General features: G+C 36.7%; 1 protein-coding gene across 17 annotated transcripts in view; it reads right to left on the bottom strand.

Annotated features, from left to right (window-relative positions):
* Positions 1-25544, bottom strand: part of kcnma1.L (potassium calcium-activated channel subfamily M alpha 1 L homeolog) — a 673250-nt gene that overhangs the window by 88424 nt on the left and 559282 nt on the right. For 7 of the 17 annotated variants that reach the window (XM_041568334.1, XM_018240308.2, XM_041568339.1 and 4 more), the window contains 2 exons: positions 12290-12309; positions 6371-7135 (listed from right to left, as the gene is read on the bottom strand). The exons of 1 other annotated variant lie outside the window; for it this stretch is intronic. In XM_041568334.1, the coding sequence (XP_041424268.1) occupies positions 6981-7135; positions 12290-12309 (175 nt within the window). In that variant the 3' untranslated portion in view covers positions 6371-6980. 17 annotated transcript variants of the gene reach the window in all.

Below are 25544 nucleotides of genomic sequence, written 5' to 3'. Positions count from 1 at the left end.
GGGACAGGGGTGACTGAGATACCATTGATATAAGGAGTTCAATTTCAGACAGCTAGTGAAACAGATTAATTTAAGTTGACCAGACCTCAGTCCTCAAAACCTATACAGTACCTGTCCTTGTGGGGGGGGGGGGATGAAAGCTACTGCAAACATTCAGAAGTATTCAGAGTTGATCAGAAGACTGCACAAAGATTACAGATCTTTCTTATCTATTTGCTTTCACTTCTGCCGTTCCTCCAGTCTTCATAGGCCCGCCCTCTTTGTGCTGATTAGTCTGAGAGGTGTGTGCTGATTGAAGAAACTTCAAGGGAAAAGCTTCAATCAGAGCACAGCTGATTTTCTACAGCTTCAGAGATCACAGGCACAGCAGGAGTTTTCCCGGTGTTTAACCAGCGGGCAGTCAGTAAGGGAGAATTTTTTTTCTCTTTTCTTTCCATCTCTCTGTCTGTCAGGCAGGTTTGGGGAGCCCTATTCACATCTCTGAAAGAACAGCTGTAAATGGTGTCTTTGATTGTTAGTGACATCATTAGCTCCTCTTTCGATGGCGTTGCAAATATGAGTGGGTGCTACAATTGCGTTCAAGCCCACATCAGAAATGTTTCCTGCAATTCTGTCTACACCTGGTGCTATGCTCACATCCTCAATCTTGTCATTGTTGACATAACCCAGTGTGTCATCCCTGTGAAGTCTTTATTTGGACTCTTAGAGAAGACAGCTTGTTTTTTCTCAGAATCTTACAAAAGGCTCTCAGTATGGACAGAGCAAGTCTCGGCCCAGCGTCAAGGACAGGAAAAACTTTCACGCCTAAAAAAAATTGGCGATACTCGCTGATGGAGTAAGCCAAGAGCACTGGGTACAATTTTTGGGTCATGCTCTGACTAATCGAAAGAGTTTTACAGCACACTGATATGCTGTCTGGAACATATTTCGTCACCTCAGTTTGATAGCAAAGTTGTTATTGAGGCAAAATATTTAATTTATGGATGGACATGATTTGAAATATTACTTGTTTCATTCTTCTTCTTACAGATTTTTGAAATTGCCACACCAGTATCAGATTATCTGTAAACCAGTGGACTGGACATATTACGAGCTTGGAGAATTGTGGAAATGGCAAAAAGCCAACTTCAGAAGCTAAGGCCATCATTACCAAAACTTCTAGCTTTGGTTAATGATTTTATTGAAAAAGTAGACCTTTCTTTTGATGAAATGTCTGTCCATGCAGAATTAGAGAAAAGCCTTCCGGAAAGTAGCAAGAAAAAATGGATGCCTGGAGAGCTGGCCAGTGATGAACCACCTGTGGATCCAGTTAAAGCATTTGAGGTTCAAATATTCTACATAGTCATAGATTAGGCTGTAGACAGTATTGAGCAAAAGTTTTCTGGGAATGAGAAACTCATTCAGGATCTTGAGTTTTTAGACCCTAGGTAATTTAGCCAAATCAGGGAAGAGCACATTACAGCAGACAACTTAAAATAATTGCTGATTTGGCGTGTGTGGACCCTCTTCAATTAAAATCTGAGCTTCTGAACTTCAAGGATAACTATTCAGTCTTAAAAAAGCCCAGCCTTCCTTAAATAACCAGCATCAATGTAGAGGGAACTGATGAAGAGGAAGAAACAGTCAGTGACATTAAAAAGTGTCTGTGAAAACTGCCTCAATTGCTGCTATAAACTCCTGTATGATCACAACTTACACTCAGCTGCCTACACAAACCTGTTTGCTGTCTATAAGACCCTACTCACTTTAGCATGCATTCAGGTGTCTTGTGAATGAGTTTTATCAAAGCTTTAAATAGTGAAAACTTGCCTAAGATCCATGATTGGGCAGGAACTGTTAGAGGCATTTCTTCTTCTGAATATTGAAAGGGATATTGCTGCTATTTATTGTATGATGACATAATTAATAACTTTGCCATGTCTTCTACACTCTTGCACAAACTTCTTATTTAAGAGGGGTGGTTCTGTGCACTTTTCAAGCAATACAAGATAATGTTTTTGTGTTTTGTTGGTTATAGTTCGGTTAGCTATAATCTATTTAAGAACAAAAGTGTGAAAAGGTTTACTTGTTTATATTGTATGTGCACTTACTTAAAGGGATTTTGTTATGCTTTTGTATTTATGACTAATATTTTAATTTTTTATTGTTACAGCCATTCCCGATTTTTTAAAAAAATAAAAATGTTAATTTTGATATTTGTGGTTGCTGTTTTGTACCGAGGGAGGTGGTGGGCCCTTGATATCAGGTTTCCTGTGGACCCCAGTCCGACACTGATAATGCACCACATATTCTAAAATATAAGAAGGCCTCCAAAGTCTTACATGGCTATATACAGGTATTATAAAACTCCAAGGTAACCTCTAATAGCCTCACGATTTACAGCAGGGGGAATTTTTATAATATACAAATTTCAGTGAAGAATGTAAAACAACATCACTAAGTACTGCTGATAACATATTACAAAACTAAGCACCATTTATACATATACATGTATTCTGTAGATTTTTTTTTAATGGCTATTTTGCATTACCTATATTTGACACAAATAGACTTAAGAATCCAAATACTAAGCACCATTTATATATATAAATATATTCTGTAGATTTTTTAAATGGCTATTTTGCATTACCTATATTTGACACAAATAGACTTAAGAATCCAAATTGTATGCACCATTCCTTCCTTAGTATGGTGCACTTGAAGTCAAAAAATTTTCATTCAATTAAAAATATTTTACTTTATGCTTTAGCTACATCACAGTGAAGATTAGCTTGAATCTATCTTGTTTTGTGAAAGCACAATATGATTAATCTATTGATAGGTGGCAAGTTAGTTAAATGGTCACTATGTATAACTATAAATATATAAGGGGACTATTAAATAAAACAATCTCTAATATCTTTTTCACCAATAGATACTTACAGAAGACAAGGGAATCTCTTGAGATGGAAAGAAATTAGGTTTTATGTTAAGGAGTCAAAAGCTTTTACAGTGAGACCAGTGAAGTTGTGGAATGGAATTCTCATCCTACATTGCTTGTACTGGAAGATACCAATTTCAAGAAAAGGTTGAATACATTTTTATCAAGTGAGAAAATACAAGGGTATGAAAACTGACAATCTTAGTTAAAGGTTGATTCCAGAACTGGTCCAATTGCTCTTAGCATCACACATTTATTTTCCTATGAAGACTGTTTCAAACTTGAGGCATCTCAAGATTCACTTTTCTGTCTTTTTCTGGATAAATTAAAAGGCATCATGTACTTGATAATAAGTTAAACTTACAGACATGTCCTTTTCAGCCTTATCTACAATTTTCATGTGCCAAAAAATAAAAAAGCGGGGCCACGCTGGGTTTGGGAAAAGAAAGTCCTTTACTCTGCTACAGCAATATGTTTATGTAGATTTGTTTAAATTGGTTTGATTGTTATGACAATGAAGAAATGTTAAAAAAAAAACAAATAAAAAAATTTCTCCTCTCACATACAAAGTTGTGACTTTGTGCTTCAGTCATACTTGTTAAATATATACACACACAAGCCACTGTGTATTATAATACTATATAATATAATAATATAATGTAGCACAAAAGCACTCAGAGCAACCAGGGGATGGATGTTTATCAACATTTTAGAAATATTCTGTTTTTGCCTAAGATTTTTGCTCATATAAAAAATTTCTCCAAAATGTTTCATTTGTGGCCTGAAATTTCTCAAGCATAGAATTTTACAATTGTTCCAGGTTTACTTCGACTTTAACTGCAAAGCAACTTATATTAAGGTGAGTGAAAGAAAGGTTTCCATTCAAACACATGATTATGTGCCATTAGTTCTAGTTATTATCTGCAGAAAAAAAAACTGTTTAGAACACTTTACAACATTTGCCAAGAATAATACATTTTTATCTTTATCTATGATTGATAAGTCTGCATATAAAAATATGTGTACATACTTTATGGGGCAGATTTATTAAGGGTCAAATTGAAAATTCTAATTAGAATTTTCAAATTTTTTTTATGGTCAAAACTAAATCTAAAATTCGAATTGTAAATTATCTAAACTCGCTTTAAGTTTTAATTTGAATTTCGAGATTTATCACACTCTGGCCCTTTAATAACTCAAATTAGACTATTCGCTACCGAAAACCTGCCAAGTTCATGTATAACTCAATGGGAGTGATCCAGGGACCAATTTGGAAATAACAGTAGCCTTCCTGACATTTTTCGGAGAAAAAACTCGAATCGAGTTTGGTCGAATTTGATAAGAGTTTTCGAGTCGGTAAAATTCATGCAAGTTTAAGATATTCAATTTTTTTTATTAAATAACCCCCCAATTGAATTTTGAGTTTATTCTAACTTAAAAGAGTTTAAAAAAACTCACATGAATTTACTATTCGGCCTTTAATAAATGTGCCACCCCGTGTAAATATCATTCAGGCTTTATGCAAAAAGCTGTGAAAATGTATTCCAGATCTGTACCTGTAATCTATAACCCCAACAGTATTTTTTAAAAAAATATTAATGATAAATAGTTCCTACACACTGTAACTGAATTACAACAGCCTAAGTTTTTTTTTTTTTTTTTAGAGATAATGACCATTATGATGGCACAATGGCAATTGCCCAATACATGCCATTGTCATAAAAACCTGCATGTACACAAATGGAAGCCTTGTCAATGTGGATAAGACAGGCATCTACTCCACAGCCTTTTAAAAATGTTTACATAATGCAGAACAGAACAGTCACCAATTCAACACTGTGCACTACTCCATATACTATAGGTAAAAATAAGCACAAAATAGTACAGTGTAATATTTCAAGTGTGATTGCGTGTAGAACAAACCTCTGTGCATTAAATCATAGTCAAGATTAAGGACATCCTCTCTATTTAACAATGATAGTTGTAAAAAGCTTCATTATGGCATACAATTTATAACGCCTATCGCCCACAGGGGTTCCCTTGATTATGCAAAACCAGTACTTGATTTATTGCCAACTGGTGTCAGATAATGAATTTGTAATTTTGCTGATGACTACAGCAGACGTAGCAACCCTCAAAGAGATGTTTATGTCTCCTTCAGTATGCCCAGGAGATCCATAGACTTCTGTAGGGAGGTTGGGGATACCTATCCCATCTTCTGTATTATTCACTCTCTGTCCTGTTTCTGTGCAGGAAAGGGATTTTGTCCCCACCCCTGTGAGCTGGCCTAAAGGAGGGACTGCAAAGGGAATAGGAAGTGCTAAAAGTGTAAGCAGGCAGAGAGGAGTGATTTTGTGCTGTGCTTAGACCAATGTATAGTTAAAGCAAATATGGAGCCCCTGTGGCAACTAAGAAAAGATGGCCTCTGAAGATCAAGCATGATTTTTTTCAGGACATTGAACATCAATGGGAGTCCTTATCAGGATTCTGAATAAAATGCCACTTCATTGGGGGTCCCCAGCAGATCATACATGAAACAATCTGTAATCCTGTGTGGAGTCACTTCTGGCTGGCAAACTGTATAAAATGTACCAGTTTCCTGCAGAAAACCTCTGCACCTTTATTCAGACTTGTGGTTCAGAGAAGCTCCTGATGAGGGGTTTTAGGCCACTTCAGTGCCTGCACTAACATACATTTTGTCAACCTTTGTGCGGACATGCGAAGCAGATTTCAGCATGGAAATGCTTTAGAGTGTATTTTCTTACCAAAATGTGATAAATGTTTGTGCACATGCACACAGGGGTTCTCATTTATAAACAGTGGGCAGTAACCCATAGCAACCAATTAGTGAATAGCATTTTACAGCAAGCTGCAAGTTGGACACTGAAAATAATTGTCTGATTGGTTGTCATGGGTTACTGCCAAGGTGCAAATTTAACCACTGTTTATAAATGACCTGTGAGCAGATTGCCTGTTTTTCCAGCCTGCATTTATACAAAGAGACCATAGCCTTACAGCATAGTCTTTCCTTACCCTGAGTTTCCACTCAGGGTAAGGAAAGACTACAGTTTATAGTTATGCTCTTCCATATAGAGACACAGACTTTTTCGGTGTCACAAGTAGGAATCATTGCAGGACTTGCCACAAAAGCAGAAAAGAGCTACACTCCTTTATATGACATTATTATTTTAATATAATAAGGCCCTTGAACATGTGGTATGAGAAATAATTATCCCATTACATGTAAAAAGTTGCATGGCAATGTTCCACGATATTTGCCCAGTGCAACTTTCTGGATGCATATAACTGAGAACTGATCAAACCATTTACATGAGGCAAATGAGGATGCTGGAATGTTTTTGTTAACAGAAAAAGCTTTGACCCCAAATCTTTGCATATGACACAAATTCACAATGCAGAGTTGATATTGATCAGTTAGCGACAATGAAGAAACAAAAAAGGTGGTTTAATTTAATTAATTAGAGCTCATATGTTAATATCCATCATAAAACAGAATTCAGACAATTTGCCCAACCTTTTATGAGGCCCACCAAGCTTAGACCCCCTTCGTGATAACATCTCCAGTGTCCTGGCAGGGAAACAACAAGTGGTCTATTATAGTAATTAAAACTTTGACACAAAAGTGAATTAATTAATTTATAACACTCCCATAACAGTGGCTTTTTAACCTTTTTTGGACGAAGATGGGAAAAAAAAAAAATATATATATATTTATATATATATCTATCTATATATTTGTATATTTTTTCTTCTAATGAATAAAAATAATTAAAACACTAGAGGCTATACATGACTATATAGATGCTGTTCCTTAATAAATTAAATATTTTACATTTCCTTCTTGTAGTCTTTGCTTTGTGTATCCAAATAACATACAAAATTCTGCAACAGACAGGCCTAGTGAGTGATATCAGCTCTTCAGTGTCCTGGTACATGTTGAGTTAAATATTTCAGTGGTGAATGCTCTTATAGGCCTGGATAAGTTTTCAAGCTTTGTTTCTGTTTTTTTTCCTTAAAAAAAAAAAGTTCTCTTTTGCGATTAACATTCATCTTCAACCTCTCGTATTGGCGGTATCAAGCTGCTTGTTGATTTGTACTGATTAATCTGATTAGCCATATGTGTGCTCATTGGCTTAATCTGAATGTTTCTGGGATAATTGTTTTCCGTTTCATCTGTATACCATTTCTTTTCTGCTATAAAGTAAAGTTTTGGGATAAAGGGAAAAAAGCAGGGAGGGATTAACAATTCCATGCAGGAGAAGGAAAAAAGAAAAGGAAGTAGATTCATAAAGATATCAAACAATATGTTTGAATTGGTATAACCATGGATTTAAAGTTATTAAGGTAATTGAGAAATAAAAATGGAGGCATGATAACATATTGTGTAGAGTTTTAACAAATAAAATTAGATTGAAAAAGCATAATAGAAAAATATGCAGGGGTAAAATGGAAGAAAGGGAAGGGAGAGAAGCATAGCCAGGCATTAGTTCCAGCAATATAGGTGAGGGAAAGAGGAAAAAAAAGAATGGGTGGTTGGGTGACAAGGAAAGACAACATGGAAGAAAGGAAGATAGATACAGTTAGTGCTAGAAGCAAAATAATCAATCATTTATTCATCACAAGAAAAAAAATCTAAACATGAGCAAAAAGAAGAGAAAACAAAAACTATGATAGAATAGCAGGTAACAGTTACGGGAAATAAACAAGAATTTATTAGCATTTATTATGTATCAAAAGGTGCAACACTGAAGGTATGATAATGATGGTATTATGCAATTCTACCACCAATTGTATGGAAATTGCATCAATCACAACTTGTAAACAATGTGTAAATTGAGTAATTTGTGTCCATATTCGTAGATAGTAGACTATTTGTGATGGTTGCAACTTAGCAATCACCCACAATTACATGACATTCTGGGAAAATGCTACATGGTGATTTGCATCTATATATTGCAATATGTACAGTTCACTGTTTTAGTAAATGAGGCTGAATGAGTCTTGCCACTGTTTTTATATAGTCTACTGCCAGGAACCAACAAGGCAGTATTGAATAGGGTAAATGGTATTCTTATTTTTCTGTACCCTACTTACCCAGCTGCCCTTAGATATTTAGTTGTTCATTGCATCAGTAAGCAGTAGCTCTAAATACATTCACACAAAATCTTCCATTCTTTGCACCTCAAATCTCTTTCTGTCATCCCCAATAGGCCCCTCGATTTTCAGAGTGTGCAGAAGTATGTTGTGCAGAAGTATATTTACACCAATATGTTATTCTAAATGTAAGCAATATTTAAGCCAGATTCAAATGGTTGCCAAACACATTCAAAGAAGCCTTTGTCATTTTTCTGCTGATTATTCATACTTAATTTATGTATTTTTAATTAATCAGCCACGCTTACAAAACAGGTATCTACTGCTAAAATGGCTAATACTTTTAATAATGATTTTCTTTTCAATGAAAATTCAACCCCTGCACTCATTGATCATAGAAGTGCAAGGGTTAACTTTTACAAGGCTGAAAGTGGAAAATTTCAGTTTAATTATTCTTTTTTTAAAGCCCCCCAGATCTCTAAGAACCCATCACAGGTTCTGAATAATGAATAAGATTTTAAAGAACGAATCTGGATGCTTGGTTTTAACAGTGGGTTGTATTAAAAACCCTGAGATGTGTACACATCAAAATAATTTCAGCTCCATTTAAAAAGCCATTTAGTAGGCATCTGACACATCCTGGGACATATTTTATTAGGAAGCAGGCAATTGTGCCTCAAAGCAACCTTTCAATGATAGGGTGTTAAAAGTCTTATTATGATCAGATGAACACATTTCATGTATAATGTTTAGGATTATTTTTATTAGTTTCCATATACGTACATATTACTAAAATCTCTTCTTTCTTAGCTTATACCCATGTCTTTGCATATCATTGGATTTTTACTGTGAAAATGAATGGCAAGGTTGGGGAATATAAAAATGGCAAGCTGATATGACATAAGGAATATTTGTTTCTACATCTTAATTAAAAAATATAAACAAAATTAAGGGGTCATTTAAGAGAGAGCTAAGTGCAATATTGAACACAATCGCCATGTTTTTTAACTGCAATGCAGTGTGATTCCGTTCCTCTCCCATGATTCCAGAGTAATTGTGGTCACCAGGAGGACACGCCCCAATGCATTTGCTGCAGATGCATACAAATTAAATTGCAATTTAATGTCAATTGGATGCAATTATGCTAAAAAATGTTTTACATTCAGTGGCCATCATTTCTGGCTTTTGGCATGAAAGTAACACCTGCTCCCTATTTTTTTGGCACAACTGTAGTACACCAATTAACACGGGACACTAAGGGAACTCTGGAGCTAATGCCTGGTTCAGAAGTGATGGTTGCTACAGGGTTTCCCTGCATTAATAGGTGTAACTGTGTAACTTGTATCGTGACCGCAAGTGCGCTTACAGTAAATGTCCCCTATAATTTTCTAAAATGCCATATTAGATATGACTAACAATGGTAAATTGGAATAAATCTATTTTAGCTAGTGAAGATTCCTGTTGCATTTGCTTGAACCTCTCTCAAACAAATAACCTTTCTTAAAGGAGAAGGAAAGCTACGGAGGCATTAGATTAGCTGCAATGGCGCAGGCTAGAATGCTATATTTATTCTGTAGAATGTTTTACCATACCTGAGTAAAAAGCTCTAGAAGCTCTCTGTTTGTTTAGGATAAGAGCTGCAGTATTAACTTGGTGTGACATCACTTCCTGCCTGAGTCTCTCCCTGCTCTGGGCTCAGATTACAGCAGAGAAGGGAGGGGGGGGGGGAAGAGGAGCAAACTGAGCATGCTCTTGCCCAGGGCAATGAGGTTTAAGATGAAAACAGGAAGTCTGATACCGAAGCCCATAAGTAAACAATAGAAGGAAAGAAATGCAGTGTTTCTTTTGACAGAGGACTCAGAGCAGCATTACTTTGAGGGTTTATTGGTGTATTTATATAGACCTTTCTGATAAGGCTCACTTAGTTTCAATCTTTCCTTCTCCTTTAAGTGTTCTTACACACAGGATTTGGCGAGTGTTTGAGATGCAAGTTTAAGCACACCTAAATACATCAGCTAATTAATTCCATAATATTCCTCCTAGTTCTACTCATGAGTGTTCAAAGTTGTATGTCATTGCAATCACATTTAGATACAGCTTGCTTAATTTGCTTGCACTTGATGTGCATTCAAAACTCAATAGAATAAAAAGTTGTGTTTGCAAAAACGCACTTAGTTAAATTTAAAAAAAAAAGCTTATAAACACAGTATATGCATTTTTTGCACTTGTGTATGCATAAAAAAGCCTGTGTGTAAGAGTCTCTATTGTTCTGGTTGAAGGATTTGGGAAGGGGTTCTTTTGAAGAAAAAACATATAGCAGTTAAAGGAGAAGGAAAGCTACGGAGGCATTTTATTGCCAATAGATTAGCTGCAATAGTGCAAGCTAGAATGCTATATTTATTCTGAAGAATGTTTACAATACCTGAGTAAAAAGTTCTAGAAACTCTCTGTATGTTCAGGATAGGAGCTGCAGTATTAACGTGGTGTGACATCACTTCCTGCCTGAGTCTCTCCCTGCTCTGGGCTCAGATTACAGTAGAGAAGGGAGGGGGGGAAAGAGGAGCAAACTGAGCATGTTCTTGCCCAGGGCAAGGAGGTTTAAGCTGAAGGCAGGAAGTCTGATACAGAAGTCCATGTGTACACAATAGAAGGAAAGAAATGCTGTGTTTCTTTTGACAGGGGACTCAGAGAAGCACTACTTTGGGGGTTTACTGGCATATTTAGATGGACCTTTCTGATAAGGCTTACTTAGTTTTAACCTTTCCTTCTCCTTTAAAATGCAAAATTAGAAATATCAATATTTATATTAAATAATCTGCTCCCAGAGCTGCAAATTCTTTAAAAATGTAAAAATCCGGGAAATGTATTATGCATTTTATAATGGTGGAACCACTAAAATTTGTAAAATGAGGAAAAACTTAAAATCAGAGAGGATTCACTGTATTGGTTCTCAGACTTGGTGGGTTGCAGGATTGTATCCTTCTCACATTGATTGCCTACATCAACTGTTGCATATACAGTAAGTAGACATTCATATGGCAAATTGTGAAATTAAAACTGGGGGAGTAATCACCCATATAATCTTCCAAAGATGTTTGTATTCATTTTCTAGTATTCTCTGGATGTTAAATAGTAAATATTGTGCTTGTAATAAAATCATTGGTTGGCTATATATTGATATCTGGTGCAGTTTAGGGAATATCTTGTCATGGACTTTAGGAATGGGTACTAAGAAACATGTTATTGCCTAAGGGCATGGCAGATGGAGCACCTGTTTTGCCAGCACGAAATCTCCTCTCCTGCAGGCTTCAAATACACGAAAATCCCCTCCCCTCCGGATCCATTGGAATCCGAGCACACACAACACTAAAAAACACTTTACAGGGGTGATCCTGGGTAATTATGCAAAAAATCAGAAGAAGGCATTTTCACACTATAAACTTGGCTCTCCAAATGTAAAGTGTTTTACATGCAACAATTAAAATAAATTTGAAGGAAGGTAATATTTCCAAAAGGCGAGAATATTTCAATGCGCAACAATGCTCACAATCTGTCACAGCCCTATAAGTTACCAGGAGTCAACAGCTGTAGTGCAACCTACTGTATCATAAGAAAAACTGCACATTGCTGTAATATACTCACCCCTCATAGATTATTATATTCAGTTTACTAAACACACTAACTGACATACAGATACAGTGTATGAGATGATGTTGAGACAGGAGGAAGGAAAAAGGAAATTTAGGAAAAGAAGGGCAATAAAAAAAGCACAATCAGGCCACATGCAAGAAAGCAAGCAAGCTGGCAAAGAGCAACAGAAAGGAGAGCGACAGCACAGCCACAGAGTCCTCAGATGAGGACACTGGTAAAAGCTGGAATCAAATTCAAACAATGTTACACAAAACACAAGATATACAGGAAAATACCAAACAACAGAAACCCCTTGGCAGCTGGAATTGCTTGCAAAGTGCTTCAGGTAAAGTGCTCTGAATATCAGTGATACAAATGGGTAACACAGTATGCACTGCCTTGCCTGTTATATAGCTGTACACATCTATTGCACAGCCCATATACACAGAATATACAGAATGTGAATTTCCAGCAGTAAAGGGGCTTAAATTTAGTGACCTCTGCCTTCTTAAAACTCCTCTGCTTGCCACTTATTGTTCCACAAAGGGTTTCACAAGGACAAAGTTAGAGAAGGAGGAAGCCCACAGAAGCCTCTAGTGCATGCAGAACTGGGATGATCCATACCTTGGCCCATTCTATTCGTCCTTGTTGCAATTTAGAGAGAGAAGCAAGCTAAGTGAGTTTTATTCTGAATCTTAAAAACAGATCACATCTGTATTTCAGTCATGTGTGAGTTATTGGGGAAGAAACCATTTTTTCTTTTTGTTTTGTGTGCCCTAACATACTGTCATTTTGAGCCATTTAGTTGGTGTGATTTTATAAAAGTTGTACATTTAAATAGCATATCACATGGCCTGTACAAGACTGCAGCCAAAATGTAGTGGCAGTCCAGATCACAAGAATGGAGCAGCAATGTAAGATATGGATCTAGCTGATGTGTAAAATGTTGGAATTTATGTAGCTTACTTCTTCCAATGTAATGTTTTTACTGAGTCGAGTGCAACAAACAGGCTTGCATAAATGAGGGAGATTTAACTGTGCATCAGCAGGACAGCCTGGAAATAAAACTTTATTTGTAATTGTTAGACCTGGCTTTTCTTTTGGAACACATAAGCACCTACGTAAACATACTGTATGTACACCATGTAAATATCAAAGTTTTGTTGCATGCTACACCAATGTATAAATATTCTCTTTGGAAAGAAGCTTTGTAGAACATTTACCATTTCAGTGACATGATTTTCTATCTACAATATTTTTTCAAAAGCATATCAATAAAGTGGGGCCCATCATATATACAACGGTGCTCATGATTTATAGTACTCTATAGTATTTATGTGCTGTTAGTAATACTTTATATTAATCACAAACCTCAAAAGGGTAGCTGCAAAGTCATGGAGGTTCAGATTGTGTGCATAACTGCCTGTGGTTGGGGAGGTCTGGGGGCCTGTCCCAAATTATCCTATTTTGAAGGGCATTTTCAAATGTTGGGAGGTAGGTAATGGCACTTAACAATATGCCCATATCTGTCTGTCAGTGCTAGAGCTACCTAAAGGCACTTGTGAAGATGACAAGCAGACCTCCATTCAGGAAAGGTTAACATGTCAATGCCATATCTTCTTTAGACAGATTTATCCTATAGAACTCTAAGAGGTGACAGACAAATATGTACATTTTGTTCATCTTCCATTAGGTAAACTCTATTTTGAGATCTTGTTAAAAAATATTCACATATTTTTCACGTGTTCTTATTCATTGCTTTTGTACTATTGCCATTGATGAATTGCTCCTTTATAAGCAGTAACATTTACATATATTCTGAATAGTATTTATATGGGTTTATCCAGAAAATTAGTAGATCAGTAAAATATTGATTTTAGTTATGATCTACTATTGCCAAGCTCCAGCCCCAAAAAATGATGGGGAAAGTTCTGTATTTGGTCGTTGCTACTGAACATATTTTGGGTCTGGGCATAAAATAGTGGAGCCATTTAGCAATAGTTTTATACTAACCTAACAGGAGGCACCTACTGTATAATATTACAGTATAGTTGAATCTGCAAAAGCAGAACATATCTCAATATAAATATTTGTTTTAGAGCCCCTAGCATCAAACTGAAACATTATGGTGGCCTATAAAAAGTGCAATATTTAGTGAATGAGATAAATGCTGGAAAACATTATTACAGTTTTGAAATATGAAATATGTACTGTATATTTACTTTCTGCTTGAATAAAATATTTCCTGTTGAGCATCTACTTTGGACCAAATTCAAATTTCATGAGTGGAACAAACAAAACGCAATCTGTGGTATGGAATTCTTGAATATAATTATACTTGAACAGAAGATAAATACTTGAAAATAAAAGTTTAGATCTCAGATACTATGCCAAAACATCAAACATCCAGGGTTTGGAGTGGGTGACTTCCCACTGATACAATTGTAGTGCAATAATCCTTGTTGGTAGATTTTGAACTTTTCAGATCAGCCTTGGGAAAAAGTGTGCAAAACAAAAAATAGCACATAAAAATTAAATTTGTGATAATGTTCCATTTTCCTTCTTCATGGCTTTGAGGAAGATAATCATGTGTGAAGGATAAAATATTCCTTTATGCAACCAGAAAGAAGCTTTTTCCCCTGAAGTTAGCATGTCATATGTGTTTCCCCAAATCCATTTCCCATCATACCAATAGAATTGCTAATTATTTAGGAGGTATTTAGGAGAAGGACAAAATATATTCCTTAGAGAAAAGGCACACAAGGTGGCAATCGATTATCTATTAACTTTAAACCAAAAGTGCCTAGTGCAGTTTTTGCAGGTGATTGTTGCTTGAAAACAAAATCTGCCTTGTGTGCCACAAGGTAGGTGCAAGCCATTGAAGTCAATAGAATAAGGCATGGGATGTACAATATTTTGGATTTTCCCACCAATGGAGAAGACACCAAAACTGACATTAGCTCTATGCAAATGAACTAAATATTGTATTTAGGGGTTATTTACTAAACTTTGAATATTTCTGTTTGAGCTTTTTGGGGCAAAAACTAAAATTTTTCTTGGAAGAAAACTATTTTTTAAGATTTATTATACCACGATGCTACAAAAAGCCAGAATTTGAAAATCCACCATCTCAGACCTGTCAAGGTCATGTATAAGTCAATGGGAGACATGCCTATCCCAATTTGAAGATATTGTAGTTTGTGCTGGGTTTAGCCCGATAATCCAAAAAATTCAGAGTTTTCGGGCAAAAACCCAAATTTTGTCCCAATTTATTCACGTTTTTTTAATGATAAATAAGGCAAAATCGGGGATGGCGGTTCAGTCAAGCTTTTTTTTACTGAAACAATGAGATAAAATAGAAAAATTAGTAAATAACCCCCTAAATGTTATAAGACAATTAATTTAATAGTTTGTGACATATTTTCATATAAAACAGTTGGACTGTGTAGGAATAACCTAACCACATAATACTACCCCATATATATAAAAAAATATTTGATTTGGTAAAAAACATCACAGGAATTATGAGCTCAGTTTTTGTTTTTATTTAAAAATGTTTTAGCAGAATCTGCTCAAGACATATACATTACGGGTGCAGAGATTGGACACTAAGCAAAAACATACAAAAACGTGCAGTGGAATTACTGAAGTAAAAATCCTAAAACAGGTTAATTCAATACAACATTACTTGCAATAAGGCACTGCATGGCTTTCTTTTGAGGAACCTGAAAGTGTTGGCACAAGTGTGCTTTGCTATTCTTTCTTTTGCTCATGCACCAGACAGCATACAGTTTGCTTAATACAATTGACAAAGCATTGCAAAAGCATTTTTAAACATAGGATGCTGAAAGTCAAGCAGTGAACATACAATTGTGAAAAAAGTGACATTTGACCCTCTTTTGAAGCCGAGTTGGTATGACTTCCTATGCCACAAATAACTTGACAATGTATAAATTGCCAGCTATTATATCTATGTTAAGACACAAATACTACTGAATCTAATTGCTTGCTACAGAGTTATCTGATAAATATAGTAGCTTAATAATGTGTGTAATGTTGTCCTGATAGATCAGTTATATTGCTTATATAGTATTACAGTATTTACCAGGCAATCCATTTCTAAACTATTTTACCTATATTCAAGGCAGGCAGAGGAGCATTACATTAAAATATGTTAACAAGCAGTCACTGATTGTACTGTCTACATGCAACTAGAGGTTAATTGACCCCTAACCTTGTATATGCCATGAGCAGCAGTTTGGTAATCCTCCCACCCACAGCTCGCAATCTCTTCCAATGGGTCTCTGCACTACCCTGTTCAGACTGCAGTTCCTTTTTATTATTATTATTGTTGCAGTCAGGGCCGGACAGAGAATTAAAATAGGCCCTGGCATTTCAGGTACACAGAGGCCCAATCAGCCAACATAGAGGCCCAAACAGCCCCCACCAGCCCACTAAATACTGACTTTCTATGGGACTTTATAGCAGCCCCTCTGGCATTTGCCAGAACCCACAGATTGCCAGTCTGGGCCTGGTTGCAGTACAATATACTGGGCAAAAGAAACCTTTTAAGACTCTGGACCCAGGTATGGTCACAGCTCTTGAACTCTGTAGTCAGGCCCTGGTCAAATAATCACGTTACATAGTCATAAACACATTCAACAGACATATGCCTAATCGCTTAGGAATTAAAAAAGCAACACAATCTTACTAAGTGCCATTTCTCTTGGTAAACAAAAAATGTTAGTTATTTGTAATTTTTGTGAGAGCACTTTATACATATGTGGTAGAGTGACCAAGGAAATAGATAAAAAGCTGTGGTTTTCCTTTGATTTCTCTCCAGTAGAGGATGAGGCACCTGGAAGGGTTTTAATAAACCGAGAAGAGTTTCTCTGTTTAAAGGCTTTGATGGCCAGGTCCTGGAGTTTGGAGTATTCTGGAAGGAACGGGCAAACCAGATCCAGTAGCCCAGCTCATAGATTAGTGCTCACTTTCCACAGGAAGGCTGTCCTGTGGAAAGGTATTTAATTCTAGTGAGTCTGTAAGTCAGGTCTCTCAGAGCAGGTAGGAGACCTGCCTGTGTCAGGGGCTGGGGGTGCCACTGCAAGGTGCGGAGAGAGCTGAGACCAGTGGAGAGTGGAGAGAGTGACAAAGGGTCTGTCTAATTGAGGAAAGCCAGGAGGCTGAGCTATCCCACAGGAGAATTGCAACCCCAATACAAATGTCTTCTTACTGATAGTCCAAGAGGGGCCCAGTTTAGTAAGGTTCATATGTGTGAAGGTAGCGCCCAGTATGCAGGATTTATTTCTATGATTTGTGTTTTATATCCTGAAATGGTCACCCCTGTGTGTAAATAAACTGCCTTAACATAAAGAAAGAGTCTGTTGTGGATCCAGCAGCTTACAATATGTTTCACATTTTAAGTTTGCTTGTTTTGAAATGCTACACTATAACATACATATGTGTGTGTGTGTTTGTGTATGTTCATTATATTAATTGAACAATGTACCTCTGACTAAAATATATAGAAAGGCATGTGACTGATGTGTCAAACTTTCAGCACTAAATAATGTTTAAATATATTTTAATGTAACAAAATATGATTATGCAAATGAAGTAAGTGATCATGTTGTCCCATCATCATTTCACAGCTAAAGTCATAATTGTGACACTTAGGGCCAGATTTATCAAGGGTCGAATTTTGAATTTGAAAAACTTCGAAATTCGGATTCAAAAAGACCAACCGAAATTAAATCAAAGGTTTTTTTTTGGCCGAATAGGCCCGTTTTCGATCGAATTTGAATCGTACGAGTCAAAGTAATTTTGCATTCGATAGAATTAGATTCAAATTTATTTAAAATTATTCCAAAAAAAATTGACTCCAAATACATTCTAGGAGGTCCGCCATAGGCTAAAACAGCAATTCGGTAGGTTTTATATGGCGAATGGTCGAAGTCAAATTTTTAAAGAGACAGTATTTTTTTTTTCAAATTCAAATTGAATTTGGACTATTCCCTAGTAGAAGTACACAACAATTAGGTCAAAATTCGAACTTTTTCTATTCAAATATTCACTTCTACTTTTGATAAATCTGCCCCTAGGGGTCGTATTTATTGTGATGTGTAAAGCAAAATTAGGTGTGTGTGATTAGGCCATTCAAATGTAAATTTATTATGCTGTGTAAAAAAACATATATATATATCTATATATAGATATATATATATCGGGGAAAGTTGACGACACACCAAGGACATCAAAGATCTGCACAAATATCTGCTTAAATAATAGTAGAGGTTTATTAAATCAACATTTCAGATCCCTGACAAAAGTTCCTATGAGGAACTGAAACGTTGGTTTAATGAACCTCTACTATTATTTAAGCAGATCTTTGTGCAAAGATGTCCTTGGTGTGCTGTCAACTTTCTCCGATGTCTACTATTTTTAGACTGGCACCCAGGCTGTAATTTTGGGTAGATGGTATGCATTCTGTATGTCCTCTTGTATAAAAACCATGAGTGAAATCCATATATTAAAACAGAAACAGTGGAAAAATATAATGCACTAAAAAAATTGAAAATAGAATATAGTTGTATTGATAATATAGATAATGTATCAAACAAAATCAGGACTCCATATAAAGTACTGAATGTACTATTCATGACTTTTAATAATGTCTTTTATTGGTTTGATCATCTATTTGCCTGCAAATAAACTATCCTCAGAATATTTTGTGTTCCCGAATAATATCTTATTTTAAAATCTGTCTGAGTTATATTTTGCATAATGCTGTGATGGATGCAATAAACCAGAATACTGATATTTATGTTTGTGTCCCTTTGTACTGCTTAGCTTTTGTATTGGCCAACATTAAGGGGCCGATTTATCAAGGGCCGAATTTCGAAGTTGAATTTATTTCGAAATTTGACCATTGAATTGAATTACTTCGACTTAGAATATCGAAGTTAAAGTTTTTTTTCATTGAATTTGGCCATTTGCGGTCGAAGTAAAATCGTTCGATCGAACAATGAAATCCTTCGAATCGAACGATTCAAAGTATTTCATCCATCGATCTAATGATTTTCTTCAATTTAAAAAACTTAGAAAACGGCTTGAGAAGGTCCCCATAGGCTAACATAGCACTTTGGCAGGTTTAATTTGGTGAAGTATTGAATTCAACGTTTTTTTTAAAGAGACAGTACTTCGATTATCGACTGGTCGAATATTCAAACTATTTTACTTCGAATCTAATCCGAAGCCGAAGTCGTAGTATCCTATTCAATGGTCGAAGTATCCAAAAAATTACTTAAAATTTTTAATTTTTTTATTTCGAAAATTCCCTCAAATTGACTGCGACCCTTGATAAATCTGCCCCTAATACTAGAAGAATAGATATGTATTCCAAACTACTTGTTTATAGCTAGTATAGGTAAATCTAAAAACCACTGGACTTGCTGAGTAATCATGCAACTCCTAGAAAGTGTTACTTGTGAGAGTGAATGGATGTGTGAAGTGAACAGAGGCGGGGGCCTTCGACACCACCTGTCTGCTACATACAATGCTGTTCTAACATCTGTACCCCGGCGGTTTCAGAACACTTCATTCCTTCAGATGTCACCTCTTTGAAGAGTTACTGTGATTGGATTAGTGTAAGAGTTTATATGTCGAGAACTTCCCACACCAGTCAGTTGAACTGAAGAAGCTGCTCGGATGAGTAGTGAAACGTCTTCATTGATTACTCAGCAAGTCCAGTTGTTTTTAGATTTACCTATACTAGATATACCATGACCTGGATGAATGAAAATCTTCATAGTCATACTTGTTTATAGCCTAAGTTAAAGAACACATAATTTTAACATCTTGAAATATTACACAATTAATTTACCTTTATGTCATGGTACATGGATCTTAGAGAATTACTAGTCACTGAAATATGCACTATAATTGGTGGGGCTGCACTGATGTGGATCCTATAGAAAGTTGGCTCAAAAAATTATTTTTATACACAATATTAGGCATCATGTGGAGGTAAAGGTGCAAAAACAATATTTGCATGTTTGTATCCTGCCCCATACTCTTACTATGGGTTCAAGGCAGACATTAAGGACAGGTCTGCCTTGCACCTGCTAGCTCTGATTTCTGCACTTAAAGGATTGGTTCACCTTCAGAATAAAGTTAATCCAGGAAAAGTTACAGGGAGCAGCTATGACTGGAAAACAAATGCACCGGGAATGAGCATTACGGAACATTACTTGCATCCAGAGTATAATCAATGGCCACTATAGTTTTAATGGTAATGTTATAAAGTATGAGTAGAAAAGGCATTTTAAAGGTCTCCTTTCCTATTACCATAAACAGGCCTGCTTATAGACACAGATTAGAGGTAAACGCAAAAGTTACTGAAACTGCACATGTCTGCAAAAAAAAAAGAAGTTTTTTGCACTACTTCAGTATATAGATTGGGACATTAGGGGGCAGATTTACATAGGGACGAATATCGAGGGTTAATTAACCCTCGATATTCGACTGTCGAATTTAAATCCTTCGACTTCGAATATCGAAGTCAAAGGATTTAGCGATATTTGTTGATCGAACGAAAGATCGTTCGATCGAACGATTAAATCCTTTGATTCGAAGGATTTTAATCCATCGATCCAACGATTTTTTTCGAACAAAAAAAGATAGCTAAGCCTATGGGGACCTTCCCCATAGGCTAACATTGACCTCGGTAGCTTTTAGGTGGCGAACTAGGGGGGTCGAAGTTTTTTTTAAAGAGAAAGTACTTTGAGTATCGAATGGTCGAATAGTCGAACGATTTTTAGTTTGAATCGTTCGATTCGAAGTCATAGTCGAAGGTCAAAGTAGCCCATTCAATGGTCGAAGTAGCCAAAAAAACCATTCGAAATTCGAAGTTTTTTTCCCTCTATTCCTTCACTCAAGCTAAGTAAATGGGCCCCTAGGTTTTCAGCAGTTGTTTGGGGATCTTACCAAATGAGGAGATGTATGAAGTGTATGGCCAGCATAAGTACACATGCAGAAGAGTTAGAGTTTCAAGATCCACTCTATAGGGACACAGATGGCTTTGCTTAATCAGGTCAGTGTCTGACACATCATATAGTGTATATTTCTGCAAAGTTAATGCTAACAATTACCCAGGGCCTGGGGGAATATTAGCATAAGTAGTTCATTCAGTTCTAGCCAGGCCATTCTTGCTCAGACTCACTTTCATCTGCTATGGTAGCTATGTATTGAACGAAAGATATTACCAAAACATTTCATATAGCGGCATAAACAACTGCTTTCTAAAGTAAGGCCAGCTTGTTTGTTAAAACTTTGATAACAGGTCTAGCCTTTGCAACTAACTTGTTAATTGCAAAAAGGCAGAGTGTTGCCTGACAATTTAAAGTTGCTCCCAACCGTAAGTGGGGTGTTAGGAACATATCTGGGGTGTCGGGGCTATTTTGTAATAGCACTAATTTCTAACTTATGTGTAACTTGAGAGAGGGTGCTGGAGTGTTTAACCCCATATTGCCACACCCAACACTGCATGCATATGAAATTACATATTTGTGTTTATCTTCATAATGTTGCTGCTACATGGATAGAGAAAAAAACTGTGTACAGAGGGAGGTTGTCCATGGTACATTATCTACTTGGAGTAGAGTTTAAAGTGAGGTGCTACATGATTCTGTATTGGGACTGATTGTATTTGTTTGTTATAAGGGGGATGTTATTGTAAGTAATATATCAGTGTTTGATGACACAAAACTATGCAGGTCAATTAATTTCTAAGTTCTTAGTAGAACCTTAGATCTAAAACAACTTGGAGGGGGGGATATATACTGTATCCATAACCTGAGTAACACTCACACACAAAGTTGTTATTTTCTTCTTAATGTGACATTTGTTGCAAATGTGTAAAAAAATTTTATGTTTTGCTAATAAATGCTAAATAAAAACAAAATATTAGATTTCCAAGGGCTTCTAGAAGGTAGTGTTTGAAAGGCTTTAATGAAAATTATCAATCTGCAGAGAAACATTTTTAAAGGAATAGTTCAGTGTGAAAATAAAAACTGTGTCTAATATAGTTAGTTAGCCAAAAATGTAATATATAAAGGTTGGAGTGAACAGATGTCTAATAAAACAGCCAGAATCCAACTTCCTGCTTTTCAGCTATATAACTCTGAGCATGGTACATGGTACATTTCTGTTCAGTGAGTTTGCAATTGATCCTCAGCATTCAGCTCAGATTCAAAAGCAACAGATATGACCCATGTGCCCCCCCCCCTTCAAGTCTCTGCCTGGTAGCCAGGGTAACCAGTCAGTGTAAACCAAGAGAGCTGAAAAGCAGGAAGTAGTGTCCTGACTGACTTGTTATACATCAAATCACTCCAGCCTTTATACATTACATTTTTGGCTAACTAACTATATTAGAAACATTTTTTATTTTGCACAGCCTATCTATTTACCCAGTTTTTATTTTTACACTGAACAATTTCTTTAACCCTTTAAGTGCCACAGAACGTAGAATCTACGTTCTGTGGAAAAGTAACTTGAAATGCCACAGAACGTAGATTCTACGTTCTGCAGCACTTCCGGGTTCTGGAGCGGAGGAGCGGCTGTTAGAGCCGCTCGCTCCGTTCCGCATCGATCCCCTGCCCCTAGGCAACGAGCAGAGCAGGGGATCGAGTGGCCCCTGGGGCGCGATCGCCCAGGGGCCCAAAAACAGCAGCAGGCACGTGTAACTTACGTGTCCTGCTGCTGCAGCCTACACCGCGCTGGATATCTCCGCCCCCACAGCACAGGCACACAGAGGACGTCGCAGATCTCTTCCTGAGGCCCTTCCAGATCGCCTGCAACAGTCTCCAGCGATTTTTTCAGGTTAGTGCAACAATTACACACACAAACACACCAACACACACTTATTACAGTAATACACACTTAGATTCACACTTACACACACTTACACATACATTTTTGGGGATTGGGGGGGTCACTTACACTCACTGCACTTACACACATGTGCACACGCACACACGCGCACATAACATGTAATTTACCATTTGTACACACGCACACGCACATACATGGCATTGTGGCTTTTTTTTTTTTTTTCTTATCGCATCGTTTCTTTTTTTGGCTGAAAAAAATGTTTTATTGCCATTACGAATAGCGTATTCGCTAACCGTACTGTGCAATATCTTTTTTATGTTATTTCGGTGATTATATTGCAATTTTGGGTATTTTGGTGCATTTTTAGCCATTTTATTGCATTTTTAGCCATTTTATTGCATTTTCAGCTCTGCGTATGTTGTGTTCACTTGTTTCTAGCCGTATAACCTGTTTGGCCCAGCTAAAATATTCAAACTGTGATTCTGACGGCCGATAACACGAGTCTGGAAAAAAAACATTGATTTTTGTGGTTTTATTGGATTTTTTTGCATTTCACTCTTTACTGCCTTATTTTGTTTTGCCTTGTAAATTTTATTTACTATATATCCATTTGGGGGTCTCTGTGTGCCACATAGTTTGGTATATCTATGCATATTGGGCATCAAAGTGTTCAGTAGACCCCTGGCGTTCATATTTAGGATGTTTTATGCTGATACGTTACGAAATGTGGGGCATATAATGGGGTAAAATTCAAGCTTTGTGACGATTTTCAGAAATTTGATAAAAACCGTTATGTTCAGCATTGCTTTGCAGTTTGGCAGTTTACAGTAGAAACATTTATTTACCCATATTGTATTCGTCAGAATGTGTACTTTCTGAAAATATATGGTTTTCTGGGGTCTCTGTACTGTTAGGGGGGTCTAATGTCGCATAATACACACACCAGGTGCTCAAATTGAAGCAGCCAGCGCGTCAGCCGTGAAAATGTATATACACTATTGTCATTTGGGGGTCTCTGTGCGCCACATAGTTTGGTATATCTATGCATATTGGGCATCAAAGTGTTCAGTAGACCCCTGGCGTTCATATTTAGGATGTTTTATGCTGATAAGTTACGAAATGTGTGGCATATAATGGGGTAGAATTCAAGCTTTGTGACGATTTTCAGAAATTTGATAAAAACCGTTATGTTCAGCATTGCTTTGCAGTTTGGCAGTTTGCAGTAGAAACACTTATTTACCCATATTGGATTCGTCAGAATGTGTACTTTCTGAAAATATATGGTTTTCTGGGGTCTCTGTACTGTTAGGGGGGTCTAATGTTGCATAATACACACACCAGGTGCTTATATTGCAGCAGCCAGCGCGTCAGCCGTGAAAATGTATATACACTATTGTCATTTGGGGGTCTCTGTACGCCACATAGTTTGCTATATCTATGCATACTGGGCATCAAAGTGTTCAGTAGACCCTTGGCGTTCATATTTAGGATGTTTTATGCTGATACGTTACGAAATGTGTGGCATATAATGGGGTAGAATTCAAGCTTTGTGACGATTTTCAGAAATTTGATAAAAACCGTTATGTTCAGCATTGCTTTGCAGTTTGGCAGTTTGCAGTAGAAACACTTATTTACCCATATTGGATTCGTCAGAATGTGTACTTTCTGAAAATATATGGTTTTCTGGGGTCTCTGTACTGTTAGGGGGGTCTAATGTTGCATAATACACACTCTAGGTGCTCATATTGCAGCAGCCAGAGCGTCAGCCGTGAAAATGTATATACACTATTGTCATTTGGGGGTCTCTGTGCGCCACATAGTTTGGTATATCTATGCATATTGGGCATCAAAGTGTTCAGTAGACCCCTGGCGTTCATATTTAGGATGTTTTATGCTGATAAGTTACGAAATGTGGGGCATATAATGGGGTAAAATTCAAGCTTTGTGACGATTTTCAGAAATTTGATAAAAACCGTTACGTTCAGCATTGCTTTGCAGTTTGGCAGTTTGCAGTAGAAACACTTATTTACCCATATTGGATTCGTCAGAATGTGTACTTTCTGAAAATATATGGTTTTCTGGGGTCTCTGTACTGTTAGGGGGGTCTAATGTCGCATAATACACACTCCAGGTGCTCATATTGCAGCAGCCAGAGCGTCAGCCGTGAAAATGTATATACACTATTGTCATTTGGGGGTCTCTGTGCGCCACATAGTTTGGTATATCTATGCATATTGGGCATCAAAGTGTTCAGTAGACCCCTGGCGTTCATATTTAGGATGTTTTATGCTGATAAGTTACGAAATGTGGGGCATATAATGGGGTAAAATTCAAGCTTTGTGACGATTTTCAGAAATTTGATAAAAACCGTTATGTTCAGCATTGCTTTGCAGTTTGGCAGTTTGCAGTAGAAACACTTATTTACCCATATTGGATTCGTCAGAATGTGTACTTTCTGAAAATATATGGTTTTCTGGGGTCTCTGTACTGTTAGGGGGGTCTAATGTTGCATAATACACACACCAGGTGCTTATATTGCAGCAGCCAGCGCGTCAGCCGTGAAAATGTATATACACTATTGTCATTTGGGGGTCTCTGTACGCCACATAGTTTGGTATATCTATGCATACTGGGCATCAAAGTGTTCAGTAGACCCCTGGCGTTCATATTTAGGATGTTTTATGCTGATACGTTACGAAATGTGTGGCATATAATGGGGTAGAATTCAAGCTTTGTGACGATTTTCAGAAATTTGATAAAAACCGTTATGTTCAGCATTGCTTTGCAGTTTGGCAGTTTGCAGTAGAAACACTTATTTACCCATATCGGATTCGTCAGAATGTGTACTTTCTGAAAATATATGGTTTTCTGGGGTCTCTGTACTGTTAGGGGGGTCTAATGTTGCATAATACACACACCAGGTGCTTATATTGCAGCAGCCAGCGCGTCAGCCGTGAAAATGTATATACACTATTGTCATTTGGGGGTC

This window comes from Xenopus laevis, chromosome 7L, assembly GCF_017654675.1.
Source record: "Xenopus laevis strain J_2021 chromosome 7L, Xenopus_laevis_v10.1, whole genome shotgun sequence".
In the NCBI taxonomy this organism is placed as follows: Eukaryota; Metazoa; Chordata; class Amphibia; order Anura; family Pipidae; genus Xenopus; species Xenopus laevis.
Note: the sequence above shows the minus strand (reverse complement) of the source record. Positions and strands in the feature narration are given on the sequence as shown.